General features: G+C 46.2%; 1 protein-coding gene across 1 annotated transcript; it reads right to left on the minus strand.

Annotated features, from left to right (window-relative positions):
* Positions 1 to 1,466: 1,466 nt before the first annotated feature.
* On the minus strand, positions 1,467 to 12,534 carry POU2AF1 (POU class 2 homeobox associating factor 1). Its single transcript, XM_062508758.1, has 5 exons — positions 12,519 to 12,534; positions 4,272 to 4,399; positions 3,430 to 3,472; positions 3,064 to 3,335; positions 1,467 to 1,778 (listed from the first exon to the last, which is right to left on the minus strand). Exons 1-5 carry the CDS (start codon positions 12,532 to 12,534, stop codon positions 1,467 to 1,469), a joined length of 771 nt encoding a protein of 256 aa, XP_062364742.1.
* Between the last annotated feature and the right edge of the window lie 4,556 nt (positions 12,535 to 17,090).

Below are 17,090 nucleotides of genomic sequence, written 5' to 3' on the forward strand. Positions count from 1 at the left end.
CTGCTCTTTTCCAACAACTTTATGATCACTTACATGATCTAGTGCTCGTGTCAACCACACTTGTCAATATTCAATAAAAAAAACTCTTGGAAAGTCTTTAAGACCTTCAACTTGAGTTTTCAAACCTCACCCAGGCACGAACTATAAGGCCACTTGAAATATTGCTTGGGTGGCAACTGGATTGCAGGTAATAAAGAGTACAATAAATTAGTTTGCAATTAGTATCGCAAATAATAAAATCATCTAAAAATCCTGGGCTTTAGAAAGCAGAAAAACCCAGAGAAATTGTGTTCACCAGCCAAGAGCCTCTTGCTTGTCAAGAAAACAATAAACAGAGTTTTGGGGGATGTGCCTCTTGAAATATATTTGCCTGTGGCATGGCAGTCCTGAGCCTCAACCAAAATATTTACAGCTGCTTCAGGGGGGAAAGTGAAGCTACTCATTCTCCAGGGAAGGAAATCAGAAAGCCATGAAGGAATCGTGTGCAGCTCTGGGCCTGGGGAACTTTCCAAGGAGAGGTCACTAAAGTTCCCTGGCTCAGCACATCACCAGCTCCACACTCAAACGCTACAGAAAAGCAAAAATATTGCCAAACAACAGTAATGCCATGGATTCCTTGTTGGGCTGCAGTGCAGCTTCTGGAAGATCCCTGTCCTCTCCATGACCTCCTGATGCAGGGCCATGAATTGTGAGACAGAACTCCCAGGGACTTCAGGGGGACAGGATCTGTCCGCTCTCAGCCACTAAACCACACCTCAGATTTGGGTATTTCAGAGCCCCAAACTCCTCTGCAGCTAAAAGAACAACCCACAGCTCCACAGCTGCAGGGCTGGGATCCAGGGACAGACAAGGTGAGAGCTCCCAGTTACCCCGTGGAGTGAATTCCTGCTCTGCAAACTGGGATCTCTGACTGCTCTGGCGTTTGGCTCAGCTTTATTTTCAGATTACTGCACCTACCTGCACCAGCAGAACAAAGCTACACTTCACGTTTTCCTGATTTCCAAAGGAATAGTAAAATTTAGGAGAGAAAAATGTCAATTTAGGCCCTCCCCCAGTGTTTTCTAGCGGCCTGAATCTGGTGAGAGTTGCTCCCTGGACAGGTCAGAGACACACAAACAAGGCATTTACACAAAAGCAGCCCTATTGAACCGGGTTTGCCAATATTTAGAGGCAGCTGTACCCTCACCAAATGCTACAGCTGGCCTTGGCTACACTGGAACCTGTCATTTCGAGGCCACGAGGGTGAAAATCACCTCGCGGTGGTGCTGAGCACAAGCGTGCAGCATCCAAACCTGCCTGGGAGAGGCAGCAGGAGCTGGAACAGCAGAAGAATCTTGTGCTGGGCACCAGGACGAAGCAAATTTCCCTCAAGGCACGTGCTAAAATTCCCACCCCACCCGCTTCTCCTCCCTCCCCAAAACCCACTGAGGTGCTGGATGGAGCAGCTGAGGCTCCAGATGTGCAACCTAGAGCCCTTCAACAGAGAGAGCGTGGCTTAACACGTACGTATCATTGTCTTCATCTTCCAGGAGCAGCTTCTCGATGGGCAGGGCACCGATGGCTCTCCGGGCATCCTCCAGCTCCTGCGGGGCTGGCTCGGGGATGGAGATGGGCACGGGCACCAGCTGGGGCCCAGGGAATGAGGAGGAGGCTGCAGGGTACTGCAGGGTGGAGGCTGGCAGGGCAGACAGGGGCTGTGCCCATGGGAAGTACGGCAGGGGCGGCTGCGGGTCCGTCACCTCCAGCGGTGGCACCATGGCAGGGGTGGTGCTGCGGGGCTGGGGAAGGGCACAGAAATGCAGAAATGTGAGACCATCGTCCTGCTGGGACAGGGGACAGAGATACAGAAATGTGAGGCCATCGTCCTGCTGGGACAGGGGACAGAGATACAGAAATGTGAGGCCATCAGCCTGCTGGGACAGGGGACAGAGATACAGAAATGTGAGGCCATCAGCCTGCTGGGACAAGGGACAGAAATACCAAAAAATGAGACAATCTACCTGGGGGAAGGGGACAGAAATACCAAAAAATTAGAAAATCATCCTGCTGAGACAGGGGATAGAGATACAGAAATGTGAGGCCATCATTCTGCTGGGACAGGGGACAGAGATACAGAAAAATGACACAATCAGCCCACTGGGACAAGGGACAGAAATGCAGAAATGTGAGACTAGCAGCCTGCTGGGACAGGGGACAGAAATACCAAAAAATGACACAATCTGCTACCTGGGGCAGGGGGAGGATGCAGCACAGGCTGGGGATGCTCATCCCACTTCTAACATGCCCCATCCTTCCCCTCTGGGGGAAGCTCTGCACTGAGGGTGACACTTCTCCTGTGCCCAGGTCATGCTCCCTGCAGCTTTCTGTCCCCATTGCCACCCTCCCTGTGACCCTGTCACACCCGGTGCTGGCAGCCACCCTCTGGACAGTCCAAACTTCGTCCTTGTGGCCTCTGGAACAGCCCAGGCAGAGCCACATCCCAAACCCAGCACCGAGGGCCACAAGGACACAGAAATGGCCTTTGGGGGATCTGCTGGCTGTGCCTGAGCAGCCACACGGAGGCAGGGAAAGGAAAATCAGCAGCCTGAGAACTCTGTGCCCTTCCCCTCTAAAGGGGACCGCATCATCTTGTGTCAGACAAGCAGATTTTGTCTGGCCTGAAGCCAAATATTCTGCTGTCTTTACGTATTTTGACCTTGCTCTTTTATCTTTCAACAGCAACTTCTGAGAAATTTATTGCCAAGTCATCCGTCCTGCCCCACCTGATCAATGTATCTCCTGGAACCCCACTGACATTCCTTTTATATTTTAAACTTGGAAATAAAGAGTGAAAATCCCTGCTCAGTCAGGAAAAGTGAAGAGAGCTGGGGAAAAGTTTGTGAATTTTGCCTGATTCCAGTTAAAACCACAACTTTTTGCCCCACTCAAACCGAGAAACGACATGCCACGAATTCAAAGACACACAACACAAAAGTAATTAGATAAATTGGGCTAACTACACCCCACAGCTCTTGCTAGAAAGTAGGAATTAACATCATTTCCAACTTGGTGTTTTTGACTTACTGCAAAATTGGTGATGAGAGGCTGGGAAGTGTAAGTGAGGACAGAGGAGGGTCCCACCAGGGTGTAGCTGGGACACACGGGCTGGACATACATGTCTGCTGTGTAGGGACAGCTGCCAGCCTCGTGGGACACGTAGTCAGGGTAAGGGCTCCACTGAGCCAGGGGCTGCAGGCAGCTGGGAGAGGGCTGGGACATCCATCCAGAGGCCAGAGCTCCTTCCTCCGGGCCAGGCAGAGCAGGACCAGCAGCGTCCATGTCAATGCAAGGCTGGCCTGGAAAATAGGACAGGGTTAAAGCCCAGCTTTAAGTGTGCCCAGCCCAGCACAGTGTTCCCTGGAGGGTCACAGAGAGGCAGGGATACATTACCCATGGGGGAGTAGGAAGGGACTGGCTGATGGGGCAAAACAACCTGGAAGAGAGAAAAAAAAAAGCTAAAAATCAGAGGTGAAGGCAGTCAGCGTTAAATCGAAGCAGTTAGAGAAGCACAAAGCATTATCCAGGCATTAGCAGCTGATTTATCAGTGTCAGGGTCTGAACTGTCCCTGAGCTGAACCTGGCAGCCTGGACACGCCACCCCAAGCACCCACAGTGTCCCCTCAGCTTAGGGGGACCCTGAGGTGAGTTTAAATCTCGTGTAGCAGAGAGAATTCTCCTTCAGAGGGGAGCCAGCCAAGCTGCTGCCTGTGGGAGGGTGAGTGCAGGCTGAAATGAGGCAGCAAACAGGCAGGGATGGCTCTGGATGGCCTCTTTGGGTCTCCTGAACATCTGGATGGTCTCCCTTACCCTCCTGAACATCTGGATGGTCTCCCTTACCCTCCTGAACATCTGGATGGTCTCCCTTACCCTCCTGAACATCTGGATGGTCTCTCTTACCCTCCTGAACATCTGGATGGTCTCTCTTACCCTCCTGAACAAGCTGCCTCCCCTTCCAAGCCGCTTTCAGTGCCCAGGGATCAGATCCTGCCCAGCACAAAGCACTTTCCCCTTCCCGTGAAGTGATGGAAGGAGCTCAGCACACTAAAACCACCCCACCTGAAGAGATGTTACTGCAAACAGGACACAGGGCCTTCAAAATGCTTCAGAAATGCAAAGTTTGGTGGTTTGTTTGTTTTTTTTTTTTTTCTTTTCTTTTTGGCATGGAACTGCTGGGGTTGGGCGATCACTGAGCTGCTGAGGGAGAATTTTTCCTCCTGTTTGTTTTTCCTTACCGTTGTAGCTGCAGATGCACTGGAATTATGGACATTCCCCCTTTTCCTCTTCAGCAATTCCTTCACTGGCTCCTTCACTCTGACACCTTGGTAGGGGCGAGGCTGTGGCTGCTGGTCTGAGGCAGAAGCTGAGAAAAACAAACATTAAAAATTTATGTAACATTTATTTTTTTCCTTTCAGGAACCCTAACCCCCCACGGCAGCCTGGTGGCTGTACCAGGAGCACATTTATTCTGTTCTGTTCTGTTCTATTCTATTCTATTCTATTCTATTCTATTCTATTCTATTCTATTCTATTCTATTCTATTCTATCCCATTTCCATTTCCATTGCTATTCTATTCTATTCCATTTCTATTCCTATTGCAATTCAATTCTATTCTATTCTATTCTATTCTATTCTATTCTATTCTATTCTATTCTATTCTATTCTATTCCATTCCATTCTATTCCATTCCATTCTATTCCATTCCATTCTATTCCATTCCATTCTATTCCATTCATTCTATTCCATTCCATTCTATTCCATTCCATTCTATTCTATTCCATTCCACTCCATTCCATTTCTATTCCATTTCTATTAATTTTCTTCTTCCTTTCCTTCGTGTCCCTCGGTGCCACTGTCCTGAAGAGCAGCTTTACACACTCCCAAAAGGAAAATCAGACCAAATATACCCAAAAGGGGACACACCAGAAGTGCTGGCCAGGAAGGAACATAAAAAAAACCCTAGAAATTAGATATTTAAGAGAAATAGAGTCACTGTTTAGGCAGAAGGTGTAAAAGCAACCCAAATTAGGAAGACATCCTCACTTGGAAAACCATTTAAACATCTTTAGCTGGACTTAAATATCTCATTTTGAGACCAGGCAGGTGCTGAAGCCCCAGCCTAAACCAAAGCTGTATTTCAGTTCCATGATTTTAAATTTTGCTCGTAGCCTGGCCAGAAGGTCGATAAAGAGGTGACAACACATCACAGACCTTACACCCAGAAAGCTCCCAGCTCACACCCACAAATTCTGCTCCACTTTGAAGAATCCAGCTTACAGCCAGCTCCAAAAGCCTCTCCCAAAGCCATGTGAGCAGTGGAAGCAGGGGAAGCACATTTCTGCCAGAGGCAGGATTAACAACTCATATTTTACCTGGAGTGCTTGGAGGGAATTGATAGCAGAAGGAAACCAGGGGATATCAGAGCCTGGTGTTTGCAAAGCCACCGATAGCAGAGGTGGCTGCCTGCTCCTTTTACTGCACTTTGGTGTGCAAATACAGAAATTGATAAGTTTCCCATTCTTAAAGGTTGCAACTGGCCTTTGGTTTTGAGGTCCAGGTGGGCATCCAGCTCCAATCCGAATTTTAAACTATTATTCCACCCTGGGAGCATTTATTTGGATTCACATTGTTAGTGGCCCCTCACGTTCCCCAGCGCTGCTTGCTCCGTCTATATCAAATAAAGCAATCTAAATTTCACTAAATATCAAGACTTTTCTTTTTTCTCATTTATAACAACATCCTATAAGAATGAATCATTTTGCCTCAGATCATCTCTCCCAGCTACATTTAATTCTGTGCACACTGAGATTTTCTGCTGCACCTTCCTGGGAGGAGAAAGATGGAGTTCTAAATACAACAGTCATAAATCCACCTCAAAAATTACTTAACAGAATGAACGTTTCTGCTCTAATTTCTTTTAAAAAATACTTTCCCCCCTTCAGCTTGGCTCTTTCATTAACTCGTCATACATAATTTAATTATGAAATCTTGATTGGCCACTATAAATCCTTTCAGGACCAGACAGAACTCCATTTATGAACTGAACTGTTGCCTTCGTTATGCACGTTAAGGAAATACTTTGCTTTTACGCTGTAGTTGAAGCAAAGATGATTTCCCAGCCTTTGCCTGATCTACCTTTGCTTTCTCTGGACATCCTTTGTGGCTCTTTAAATCAGATTTCTTTCATTCCCGTGAACCCTGTGGCTTTCAAAATGAAATTTTAAAAGAGAGTAAAGGTCCTGTAAGTCTCCATGCAAGCGCCCAGAAGGGCTTTTTATACAATTCACGTTTTGCTTTTTAAAGGTAATTGTCATTAATTTATTTCAGTGCAAATAAAGAAGAGTTCTGGTGTTCTTGGTGCTGTGTGAAAACATCAGCTCCACAAATGTGAGCATTGTCAGAGCTGCTGGAGTGACAGAAATGAACATTTTGGGGAGTGTCTCATCCCCAACTCATCAAAGGGCCTCCCTGCAGAATTAGGGTGGGGAAGGATGGTGGTTTCTGGCTCCAGGTTTGGGGGATGGGAAAGAAGAAATTTACTGTAAAAGATGACAAATATACCTATTCAGAATTTCCGGTGTAAGTAGAGTAACCCCAAAAAGAAAAAAAAAAATAAAGAGGAAAAAAAAAAGTTAAAAACCAAAGTCTGCAGATCATATTTCAGTTCCCCCAAGCTGACCTCCAGAAATAAAAATAATGCGAGCACAGCTGCTTTTCCACTGCTCAGGGGTGTGTGGGGTCTGAGCATCACAGACAGACCACAGCAAAATCACTCTGGGGCTTCAGGGTGCAATTCCTCATCGAGCTAAAGATTCACGATCACTTACAAATATCAGGGTTTGGAGGAACAACGACGATGAAAGGAAGAACCTGCATTTAGTCATCCCTATATAGAGGTTTTAACAAACTATTAAACTGCCTGGGGGCAAGATTCCATTACAGTTTAATTTTAGTCGTGAGAGCCCATTGCCTTCAAAGCAATGGAAGGAGCAGCAGCTCTGTGCTGGCCTGTCTCCTGCAATCCCACAGAACGCCCCCGTGCTGTTCCTCTGCAGGTTTTCATTTGCACCTGCTTTACCAAGAGCGGTTTGGAACATCTCCGGTCAAGAAAGAAGGGAAGGAATCCAAATCCAACCACGGGGGGAAGCTCTGCAAGGCTTTCCACCTTTCCTTTGGGTTCATTTCGGTGTTTTGGCCAGGCTGTGCGCTCAGCCCCAGGCTCCCTCCATCAATGTTATCACCTGATGTATTTGCTAAAAGTCCAGAAAAGCCTTGAAGACTTGTGAGCAAACTTTGGAAAGCGGCTGCTGAACAGCAGAGCTGCTGGAGAGGCACCGAAGGGCTCTAAAGTCAGGAGGATGTGGCTCTAAAGTCAGGAGGATGTTGGGTTCCAGCTGCGAGCATCCAAACTGCGCCAAAAAAAAAAAAAAAAAAAAAAAAAAAAAAAAAAAAAAAAAAAAAAGAAAAAAAAGAGTTCCTTGGGATCTGCCACTCTCCATTTATGCAGATACAGACCCCTGATCCTCAAAAAACATCCACCCGAGTAAAAAGCCAGGCAGGGAAAGCGTGTGAAGACATAGCCAAAAATTCAAACCCTCCATCCTGCTCTACATTTCGGCCGAAGCGCGGCTGGGAGCGGAGGGCAGAGAGCGGCGGAGCAGCTGCTGGAAGGGGGCAGGCAGCAGAGCGTGGAGGGTTTCACATCACTGAACCTCGCCCCGGCACCTCTGGCTTCACACACACACCATGGCAAGCTCAGTTTCAGCCTTCCAGCCAAGGCTCAGCAGTTTCCCAGCAGGCAGATTTCAGTTTGAAAGACGCTGCCTGCAGCAGCCGGTGTCACTCTGCTCCCTCTTGCAGAGGATTTCTGTGCTCAAGGCGCTGATAAGTTTATCACCTGATCACTGTTAACGCAGCAAATGGCTTTCCCTTTTTTTTTTTTTTTTTTTTTTTCCTTCCCCCCCCCCCCCCCTTTCACACCTCCAGTGTAATAAATAATTGAAAAGAAACACAATCGTTTCTCTTGTTTGCAGTAACACCAAAAAGCAATCGCTGATAACTGCAAATAACAAGAAAAATTTAGATTTCAATTAGCAAACCCCTGAGTTAATGGCTTGGATAGTGGAGACCAAATCACGTTTTTATCAGACACAGTGAACTTAGGCTAATAAAAAGAAAAAAAGAGGCTTCATTTCATAGGTTTGTATGCTTAGAGTCAAATCAAAACCTTTTCACATCCATGTCCATTGCAAGGGACTTAACATTGGTCATGTTCCTGCCTTGTTTCCTGGCTAATTACAGATTTTCCCTCAAAAAAAAAAAAAAAGAAAAAAAGAAGTGATCTTTATCTCTGTTTTGTGGTCAGTCCAGGGCAGGGGAGCAAAGCACTGAAATGCATTTAATTGCCCAAAATCCCAGCTCCATCCCTACCCCTCAGCAGCCTTCAGGGTATGTCCTGCTTTTAATTAAAATTTTAATTGATCCAGCCAACAGTTAAAGGTGAAACACTGACATGACCCACCTGCAATTCCAGCCCCTGGAAACAAAATTCCAGTTATTTCTGCCAAGGTCCTTCTGAACCAGTTGTGTTGGTGGCCACAGGCTGGGGTGGCTGATGAGCACCAGGTCCCTGCACCTGATTTAAATTAATTAATACACACCTGACTGATGATTCCCTGGTCCTGAGAATGAATAACCTCATCAGTGCCAAATAAATCATGAAACAACTCAGAAAATGTTTATCTGAGTTCCATTTGGCCATTTCTTGCTTTGTTATCTTTTCAGTCCCAAAGGATGCTGAATCCCAAAGCCCCAGGTTTGGAGGGCTGGACATGCAGGTTTTTTTTTGTTTGTTTGTTGTTTTTTTGTTTTGTTTTGTTTTTTTGTGCATTTGTCACAACCCAAATTTCCCTCAAAACTGTAGAGAACACAAGGAAAATGAGGCTGCAAAGGATTGTCATTTGTTCAGTGCACTGGGGATGGGGAATTCCATAAAGATTTTGCCAATTCCAAGCACCCACCAAACATCTGGGCTGAGAATCTGCTTTACAAAAATGCCAGCCCGGAGCAGGGGCAAGAAGGGCTGAGTGATGGTCGATTGCTCAGCACAAGAAAATGAACTCAGCAGGGTCCTGGGCATAATTCAACAGCCTCATTATTCCAGCTTCATTATTCCACCTGCTGACCAGCACCTCCGATTCGTGTTTGGCCAGGTCTCCTACACTGCATTATAACCACCAAAACCAGCGAAATATTAATCTGACAAAAGAATATTTTTGTTTGATGGCCAATATCTTCATTTTCAGGTGTTGGGAGATTTTCCAGGAATTGAACTAGGCTCGGATTCAGGCAAATCCACGTGCCCTGTGCTGTTCTTGAGGAATGCTTCGGATAACTGCCCTTTAAAAAATATTCCCTTCACTCCTAAAAGGATCTAAATGAGTGGAGAGCACTGTGCAGAGCCTACATTTTGTTCCCACACCAGGAAGGTGTCGCAGATGAACAAATGCAGAGTGGATTTTAGATTTTTCCACTTGGATAGAAACCAAAATCAAAGGGAGACACAAAATCGCTGCTGTTCTGGTTATTCTAATTTAAAAAAAAAAAAAAAAAAAAAAAAATAAAAGCTTTCAAGTGCCAAATGAGAGTTGGATGCCTCAACCATGTAGTGGTGAGGGCAACTAAAAATTCTCTGTTTCAGAATAAGAGAAGCCCTGGTGCAAAGGGGAAGCTGAGATAGACAGAAAGTGTCTTTAACCTTAAGTCTCACCCTCAGGTCCTAATTCCTCCCAGCCCATAATACTCTTTCCATTTTAGTAATTCAAGCTTTCCATTTAATTGCTGCTGTGGTCATTCGTAGAGTTTGACACCTGCTTTGCAAAGCATGGATGGGCTCAACTTTCATGCTATCCCTCTTTCCTGGTGGGGTTTGACCAAAATTATCACTCACAAGGTACAGAATGTCACAGTTTCGCCTCTCGGGTCTCGTTAGCTGAAACTTTCATGGTGGCTCTGTGCAGCCCCACATCTGTTGTGGGTAGAAAAGCTTTTCTATCCACTTTAAAAGCATTTGGGAAGGGATTTGCAGAGGTGTGAACTCACATCTCTCGGTGGTAAAGGGAATCTGGGCTGCTGAATCTCTGCCCCTGACTGCAACAGGACAAAAAAAAAAAAAAAAAAAAACAAAAAACTTGGACACGGGAAAATCCAGCACCTAAATAAGAGATTCCTGCAGAACTCGAATTAACTAGGCTGGAAAAGACCTTTGAGATCACCAAGCTGCTCCCACGCTTTTCAGAGCGCAAAGCCGCTTGTACGGAAGGGTTGCTTTAAAAAATTCACTGGGGAGGCAACAACAAAAACAAACGGAGAGGAAATAGCTGGTGCTGCCCATGAATTTCCCATCCCTGAGGGGCTGCTGGGGCTGCTCCCCTTCAGCAGAATCCTGGGGAGCCCCGACCAGTCACTTCTCCTGGGCCGTGGGAGGGGAGGCTTTCGGGCTGAGCCACCCTGGGGGTTTTGTGAGCGGAAGCCCAGGGCCCCACTCCTGCAGAGGAGTCACCGTGCTGTGACCCGGGGAACATTCCCAGCCCGCAGGCAATCCCAGCCAGGAACTCCAGAACGTTCTGCACGACAGGAGCCTCCGGCCAAGGGCAGCAAAGCGTCCCAGCTTCGCTTGTGTTGGGCAGAAACGTCCCCTGAAGGAGCAGGAAGCCACCCTTGGGAGGTGAGAAAATCCCTCAGGTGAGGTCACACCTGCTGCTTGACACAGTTCTTGTGTCCCTTTTGGGTTTTCTCAGGTTCGCAGAATGTTCTGAGCTGGCAAGGACCCGCCAGGATCATCCACTCTGAAGTGAATGGCCCACGCAGGGACTGAACCCAAAATCTTGGCGTTACCGGCACCAAAATGAGCCAGACCTCAGGGTTTCAGTTTGGAAAGTTCCCAGGTCACCTGAGCTGCCTCTGCACCGATTTCTGTGTGGCCACAGGAACATCCATGGGCTCACAGGTGGCCTGAGCAGGTGCTGAGCTGGTGCCACTGACGGGAAACAGAGGTGACACCAAAAAGGAACTCACTGGGAATTCCAACTTCCACTGAAACCCACGGGATCCGGCACCTGGACACCTGCCCTGAGCTCAGGGATCCCTCAGGGGTCTCCAGGACGTTCCTGCTGCCTTCCTTCAAAGCCAACACGCTGCAGTGGCTTGGAAAAGAAGCAGCATTAATCAGATTTCCAACAGTTCCATGCTGAAAAAAAGGAATTCTGACAAAACCACAAAAGGAGGGAGATTCAAGGGTTAACGAACTCAGGGGACGCTGGCCAGGAGTTGCCTACAAATTATCATCAGGGAATGACTGGCATCATTTGATTGTCAAAGAAAAAAAAAGCAAACTAAAACCACTTCCCAATTTCCCAAAATATTCAGTTCCCAATTTCCTCCTCTCCAAGGCATTGCTGTGAGCACTGCTTTATCAGTGGAGGAATAAAAAAACCACCAACCCAAATAAACCATTCAGGGACTTCCGAGACGGAAGATTAAAACCAGGATTTGGATGTAATTATCTTGCAGTTTTCTCCACGTCTTCTCCTGAAAACTTCTCAAGGTGAAGGGGGAAATACAAATCAAACTTCCCAAATACGCATTTAAGCTTCCAAAATGCTCAGCTGCAAAGAAAGAAAGCAGGGAAAAAAAGCCCAGAGGAAACGGATTTCAAAGCTGACAAAGGCACACGGTTTACCACAGGCAGTAAAACAACATACAAGCTGTGATTAAAAGATGAGCAGTGTCAGATAAGTCACTGGCAAGGGTTTAAGAAATTAATTTTTCCACTCAGGTGCGCTGTACCGTTCTGTGCTAATGGAACAGCAGGGTGAGAGGCGAGGGGTTTTGGCACGGTTGCCAAAATGAGCATCACCTACTGATGACAAGTGAGATGTGATGGTGATAAGAGCGAGAATGAAAACCTTGCAAGAATCAAACACCTACCTGGAGTAGGATCAGTAAACTACACCAGCAAAGGTAGGCCCAGAGGAGTGAAATTATCTTGAAAACAAGAAAACTGATTTCCTGTAAAGTCATAACTGTATTGCCCTCAACTGCTTTGTTCCTAATCTTTTTTAATTAGCTGAAAGGAGTAAATATAAAAAAAAAAAAAAACAAAGAAAAACCAGCACAGAAATAAGATTTCTCACAGGTTTCACTTTTCAAAAGGAAAATTTTCTGCTATGTAACCACCGTAACCTTTGATATAATACCTGCATCCTGTTATTGTTTTTATGAATCATAGTCTTCCACTTGATTCATAGTGATGAAAGCCAACAAAGCAGCCCTGAGCTCCTATCCCTGCTGGAAAATGAGCATCACAGCTCAGCACTGGCCTCTCCTGAGCCATCCCTGAGCATCCCCTCCCCTGCTGGCTTATCCCTCTCAACCCTCAGCTGGCACCAGAGGTAGGAGAAGCAAATCAGAGCTCACTTACATTTTTGCCAGTGCATTCTGTGGTGGGATGGAGCTGGTTTTTTTGGGGTTTTTTTGTTTGTTTGTTTTTTCCTTTTTCCCCCTCCTTGGCTGAGGATAACTCGGCTCTGTGAGCGTGTGGCTCCTGGTTGGGGATGTGAAAAGTGAGGGTCAGGATGTTTCTTTCAGCTTTTTAAAAGCGCCGTGTTCCCGCTGAGCCCGGTGACATCATCACCCCTGCAACCACAGCCACTTCTACATTTTCCCTTTGCTCTCTGCTTCTTCTTCTCCTCCTCCTCCTCCTCCTTCCCCACGAGGGCAGCCCTGGGAGATGTTCTCCATTAAAAAGTCGCCGCCGAGATGGGTTTGGGCAATCAAAGGTGGGACCTGCCTCTCCTGGGATTTTCACCACAAATTTGCAAAATCAGGGTAAAAGGTTGGACAGCAGCAAAGGGTCTTTAAGGAAGATTTTTGACCTCTTGTGGCACTAAGAGTGATTTTTTTTTTATTATTTCTTTTTTTTTTTCCTCACATTCTGCTGCTCTGCATGGCACAGTTCTTGTCTTCACCCACCCAAACCAGCTCCCAGGCCGTGCCCACCTGGCCCTTTAAATATGCAACCCTTCTAAAACCCAAAATTTGAGTGTTTGCTCCTGCCTTATGAGAATCTCAACTCCCCGGGGCCACTAAATTTGAACTTGTGAGGAAACACCTGTAAACACTTCAAGCCCCATTAAGCCAGGACGTCCTTCATTTAAAAAAGAAACCCTTTTTTTTTTTTTTCCTGTTTGGTTTTTATCAAAATACAACACTTCCTACCCAGGGAGAATCAGCCCTTCCAAAAGAGCCTGCAAAGTAGGAAGGAAAGCCACGAGAACCTGGAGAAGTTCTTGGCAATAATGACAGCACCACTGCCATCCACACCACGAGCACAACCCTCTTCCCTCTAAAAATCAGACCCCTGGGACCAATTTTCACAATTAACACTGACTTAGGAGCTTCATTCCCAGAGAAATATTTGCTGGAGCTGCACAGTGAGGTCAGGATCTCATCATTCCTATGTTGCTGTTCCGTTTTTAATCATTGAACTGCCCCAAACATTTATTCTCCCAAATTTCTCTCCCCATAAAAAGACCAAGGCAGGATCTGGTGAGGTTTTTTCTGTTTTTGTTTTTTTTTTTTTTTTTTTTTGGCCAGAATTCTACTAAAGGAATTTTATGCTTTCAGGTGTTTCAGGCACCTGTCGGGGACAGAACCATTCCGTGAACCATTCTACCACACACCAAACTGCATTTAGTGGGAAAACACAGATTAATCAGATGAACACTTAATTGTACTTACACTACTTCAAAGACTCATCCAAAAAAACCAAAAAAAAAAAAAAAAAAAAAAAAACCCAAAAGAAGCAAACCCCAGAGCAAGTGGAGTGGAAAGAATTAAGGGATGTGCATGTCTGCCCTCCAAAATAGCCCCAACCCGCTCAGTTCTCAGGCACGAGGGCATTGTTCAGCCACATTTTGCATATCTGAATTTCTGCTGAGTGCCAGCCCCACGCTGGGACATCCTCCCTGCTGCTGAAGTGCTTCGTAACAGCTGATACTGCAAAACCAGGCTGCTAGGCTGGGCTTGAACTCCCAGCGAAGCCGGGAGAAGCGCTGAGGCTGCTTCCACTGGGATTTCAGGCACTCCAGAGCACGAAGGAACCGTGGGCTCTCCTGTCTGTGACATATCCCTGCTGCATTTCTCCCTAAACTCATGAAACTCCATGTCAGGAACCTCCTGCGTGTGTAGAATTAAGAAAATGCAGCAGCAAATCTCTTCCTGACAAAGGGAACCTGAAAGCAGGGCCCGAGCACACATTTGGGTTTGCTGAAAGCCTGGAGGACAGGGCGATGCCAGGGAGAAGTTCTGGAGCTTGGCTGGAACAGAAGCAGTGTCAGGGAGGGTTTGAAGAGTTCCCTGGTGGAATTTTCTTGAGGAAAGCCCTGGATTCCGACAGCACAGAGCACCTGGGACGGAGCAAAGCCCAGGATGGAAACCTGACCACAGGTGGAAGAATATCTTGGTCCCTGTTCCCTTTTGCTCTCCGTGTTTCCCAGCAGTGGTGCTGCATTCCAGGATTTTAGTGAAACGCTTTGTGCTTCACTGCCTCGCCTGTTGGAGAGGTTGTGTGGGGAGAAGAATCCCACTGGCACCGTTTGTCAACCCTGAATTTTTGTCCCTGCAATATTCACTGCCAGGCAGCGCAAGGAAATCGCCGTTTAGCGGGGATCTGGCTAAATGTGACAAAACAGAATCGATCACTCTCACATAGGTACATTTATTACTTTTTCTATTTTCCAGGCTGTTTTATTTTCTTCCTAGCTGTCCGGAGCCTGAAACGAAGGGTTCAGGCAGGACTCTGGGCTGGTTTTTCACTCTGGGAACAGCCTGTGTGTACATTTGGGTTCCGCAGAGCAGCCCAGGCTGAGGTTTGGACACAGCGGGGCTGGAGTGCAGCTGAAGGCAGATTGCTTCACAGCCCAAAGTAAATATACAGACTCATATTAAAAGAATCCATATGTGCTTATCATCCTGCCCTGAACTGTGCTTTAATTGAGCTTAGAAAAGCTGTGGGTAATGTTAAATAGCTCAGGATTAAACCGGTTTTGAGGTCTTTACATCGATACTTTAAAAATACGCAGCCAGGCAGATAAAGTCTTATTGCAATAAACATCTAAAATGAGGAAGTTGCAGAAAAGGGGCATGTTCTCCTCAGATAAAACTGTTTGGGTGGCTGATAATCATCCATTTCCATATTTTACACATGGTTTCTAGATTAACTTCTGATGTGCTTAACAAAGAATCACTCCCCAAAAAGCCATTTCAATTGTGCATTAAGATAGAAAGGGCCACATCACCCCACGTCAAGCAAGATAAAAACACGAGTTTTTCCTCGTTTAATGCATTTGATAAATGCAATTTAGTTAAGGACCAATTATTTATGAGGTGCAAAAGAAGAGACAAAAGTAGAGAGAAAGATCAAAACCATATTTGCCTCTTCCTCTGTAATTCACGATTCATGTTTTTAAATGTGAAAGTGAACGATTATAAACGATAAACTTTGGGTCCATAAATAAGGCTGGAGCCTCAAAACCATTGCAGACCATCCACCCTTCCCTTTTTTTTTTTCATGGCAAATCCTTTCTCCATCCCCCATCCCTCCTGCCACTGCTTCTCCCCAGCACAGCAGAGCAGATGAGTAGGATGAAGTGATGGAGAAAAAGCAGATTTTTGGCGATCTTGCAGCTAAGCTCTGTGCAAAAAAACCCCCATATTTATACTCTAAGCTGATGCTGCTCTTAAGGGGAACTAAAACCAAGAGCTGTCCCTGCTCGGTCTGGTCTGGCCCTGCAAGAATTTTGAGCGCCAAATAGAAATATCCCAATGATTTTAAATCAATCTGAACCTGAGCTTTAATTCACTCCCTCATCTCTTTGTTGTTGTTTTACCAGCCCAGCTCCAGGGAATCAGTGATTTTCTCCCCAGAGTGGATTAAAGCTGTTGACAGAGCTGCTGGGTGTTGGGTTTTGTTGTCGTGGGGTTCATTTTCCTTCGTTTTTGAACAAGTCAATATTAGCACTTCGATCATGCCACACAGCTCGAGGGGCAGGAATATATAAGGAGTAGTTTGATATTTCAGAAAGCTCTGTGATCTGCAAACACAAACACTCACCTTTGAGAACACAAAACCTAAATTAGTAAGTGGATCTTTGGGTGAGTTTAGAGGACAACCATGCTTAGAAAAGGTTCTCATAATCCTTTCCTAACCAAGAGAGAATGGAGGAAATCAAAAATCAAATGGAGGAAAACAAAGAATGGAGGAAATCAATGGAGTCTCATTTAAGGCAACAAAATCTGACATAAGACTGGGAAAGATTCTAAAAGTTCTACAATCTGTGTCTTTATTTTGTAGCTTGATACTGAATGGGAAGATATTGCAGGAAAGCAGAGCCCAGAGAGGCTGGACGTGTCCCAGAGCTGATGGAAATCCCATCCCCTGATTTAGGAACATCCCACTGCCCTGGTGAATTCCCTGAGCCAGAGCCTCGGGCCGCCCAAATCCCACCACCCCCAGCTCTCCTGGCAGGACTCTGAGCAGGAATAAAGGAGGCTCCTCATTCTGGAAGTGATGAGGCAATGGGACAGCAAAATTGCTTTGCTCAAAGTCACATAAGAAATTTGTAATAGGGCCAGGAGCAGAGGCCAAATTTTGGTGCCAGCCTTTTGTGCAGGGTCCCGCTGCTCCTGTGCTTCCCAAGAAGTGCATCACCCTTTACTTTTTTCAGTACCATAATTGCAACAAACTCAGTTTTGTTGGGTTTTTTTTCTTCTTCTTCTTCTTCTTCTTTCGTTTTTTAATATCGAAGTGAGCCTCACACCTCCCACTGCGCCCTCCGAAACGAGTTCTGATTCATTCCTCTGCTTTGATAAGGAACAAATGATGCAGCCCCGGTGTGTGCTCAGCGCTGGAGATGAAGTCCTTGGGCAAGAATAAACCACCAGAGCCCTCTGAGGCAGCCAGGACCCGACCCTGGCACATTCCACCAGGGCT

The sequence above is a fragment of the Cinclus cinclus genome, chromosome 25 (genome assembly GCF_963662255.1).
Source record: "Cinclus cinclus chromosome 25, bCinCin1.1, whole genome shotgun sequence".
NCBI lineage: Eukaryota > Metazoa > Chordata > Aves > Passeriformes > Cinclidae > Cinclus > Cinclus cinclus.